Consider the following 2,353-nt stretch of genomic DNA (forward strand, 5'->3'; position numbering starts at 1 on the left):
ATCATATGTAGTGCCATTAATAAGTTTCCATTTTCCTTTGCCATATGAAACATAATTGCTGATCTGATCAATGTTGTGCACAATTTCACGCTCCACCGAATTGTAGCCATATTTTAGCGCGGACCAAAGATTGAGGCCATCGAGTTTCATTTGTTGTGAGTCGAGTGGTATGTTGGCCGCTGCCGCTAATGTGGGCAACAAATCGCCGATATAGAAGTGTTGTTTCCACACAGTGCCCAAATGTTCGAGTAGCGGTGACCATATGGCACCCGATGAGCGTATGCCACCCTCCCAGGGCGAGCTCTTTTGCTGTAATGGGAGAAAAAAAAAGGTTGTAAGGGTTAATTAATAGCCATAGCCAGGTTAATTTAATGGTTATACTTACGCCTCTGAGTGGGTAATTGGAGGCTGTAGTGGCGTGCAGGCCTATAGTCGGGCCACCGTTGTCGGAGAGAAAGATCAAAATTGTGTTATTGAGTATGCCTTTTTGGGCGAGCGCATCAATCACGGAAGCTACAGATTGATCGAGTTTGGAAACCATAGCTGAAATAGAGAATAGAAAAAAATTAGTTGCATTTCAGAAATGAGCAGGGCGAAGTGTACATAGTTTCCGACTGGTCAGAGTAATAATTGAGGATGTCTCTATATGATGCTAAAGCAGCCACCACCTCCAAAGGGATGCACAGATCTTTCCCGTCAAAGAGAATACCAATATTTATGCTCTGAAAAAAGTTTATACTGCAGCAGGTTTAATCTAGGATAGACCCGGAGATACCGAAAGTGCGTCCCGCATGTGCAGAAGTACCGACAGCGTAACTCATCTCTTCACATGCCATTTGAAGCCTATGCCATTCTTGCTGGGCCAAACCTACCGAAACTGCTCTCTTACTACTCGATCTTCTCAACAAAATACCTACTGAATCCTGGTGGATGTATGTATGCACAATTATTGGATGACACAATAGTACTACATGGTCCCAACCCCTGGTCTGGAAATCAATATTTCCTTGTTCGAGTCTTCTTTTTTAGTGACTAGGAGATCATTTTCTGAGAAAGTGGTTAGGTGATACCAAAGTCAGATTATTTGTCTACAAAAAGCGCAAACTCTCACTAACGGCGAGGTTCTGGTTTCGTTAGCTTAGAAATGAAGGGAAATAAGGCGTAGATTAATAGCATACGCAGAGGAGGGGGAGTTTGGCAGTTTTCTGGTCACTGTATCTAGTAAGAAGCCCACATCTACGGAAGCTGCCTGCCTGAATGGTGGTATTCGTAAAAGTACGGTTTCCTCCGGCAGTCATACATTTTGTAGCCTTCGACAGTTGTGCAATCTCGTACTATAAATTTGTACCAGTTACCTGAAGTTAGTGGTAAAACTAAACGACTACATCAGTTCTGAACTCTGGCGATGCCTTAAACCAGAGGTGGGCAGCTTCGATAGAAATTTTTTTTAGTGTGCATGCAACTGATGTCACTGTGGGCGTGCGAACAATTCATGTGGTTGAATGAAGCTTTCGCTGCCTTCTAAAGCAGAACGTGTATGTATACGCGAATATGGCCGCCGGGCAGGCGCCGCCCAAGGCTGCCTCAAACTAAGTTTATCCTCTGAAATACAGGCCCGTTCTCTCTAAACCAAATGCTTATGTAACAATTTTGGTAAAATGGCTTTCTCAAGCCAACTGGTGTGGTATTGTCTCCGTGGCCAAAATTCGGAGATGCGCCAAATCTATAAGAAGGGCGACCCTGCCACGTGCGCCATCTACCGTGGGATCAGCCTTTTTAACCTCCGATAAAGTCTGGTGGAATGCTACCAACGAACCGATTCCGCCTTCACCGGACAATTTTCGTTTTTTTTTTTTCTTGAAAAAAGAACCATTACCGTTTATGCCGGAATCAGGTATCCAGGGGGGAGGGTCTACCTCCCTTTCGCCAGGGTCCCACCCTTGGGCACTAAACTAAGTTTAAGACAAGCCTTACAGATTAAGTCTAGTGTCGGACATAAAACGTCAGACGTTGACCGAAGTTCGGCAGTGCAAATACCGTACGTGCCTGTTGATTTATAGGGAAGGACTTTATGGCTCTTAAAGTCATTGAATTCCACTGAAGCATTTCCCCAGGAGATAGCGACCACTCGCCATTTGGCTTATAAGTATTGGTTGGTCGCGGACAGAGCGCTTTCAAGCTTTGTAGACATTTAGGATAGAAATCTGGAACGAACTTCGCAAGCGGGCAAGCTGATGCCCACTATCGCAGAAGTCCTTACAGCAGTCCCTTCGGACTTTGCTGGTCGCATTTCTTCAGGACTGCCTCGTATGCATTTTAAAACCCATCACTCTTCGCCGCATTAAAGAGCTTA

At 44.9% G+C, this 2,353-nt stretch overlaps 1 protein-coding gene across 1 annotated transcript in view; it reads right to left on the reverse strand.

Moving 5' to 3' along the window:
- Window positions 1–3: 3 nt before the first annotated feature.
- The window catches only part of LOC108383011 (arylsulfatase B-like), a gene marked incomplete at its 3' end in the record, with an annotated part of 3,078 nt that continues 728 nt past the window's right edge, over window positions 4–2,353 (reverse strand). Inside the window, exons 3-4 of the mRNA XM_017639384.1 lie at window positions 386–543; window positions 4–309 (exon numbers count right to left, since the gene is read on the reverse strand). Coding sequence (XP_017494873.1) covers window positions 4–309; window positions 386–543 — 464 coding nt within the window. The remainder of the gene's footprint in view (window positions 310–385; window positions 544–2,353) is intronic.

The sequence above is a fragment of the Rhagoletis zephyria genome, unplaced genomic scaffold (assembly GCF_001687245.7).
Source record: "Rhagoletis zephyria isolate East Lansing unplaced genomic scaffold, Rhagoletis_zephyria_1.1 Rzeph_scaffold_30069, whole genome shotgun sequence".
Lineage (NCBI taxonomy): Eukaryota > Metazoa > Arthropoda > Insecta > Diptera > Tephritidae > Rhagoletis > Rhagoletis zephyria.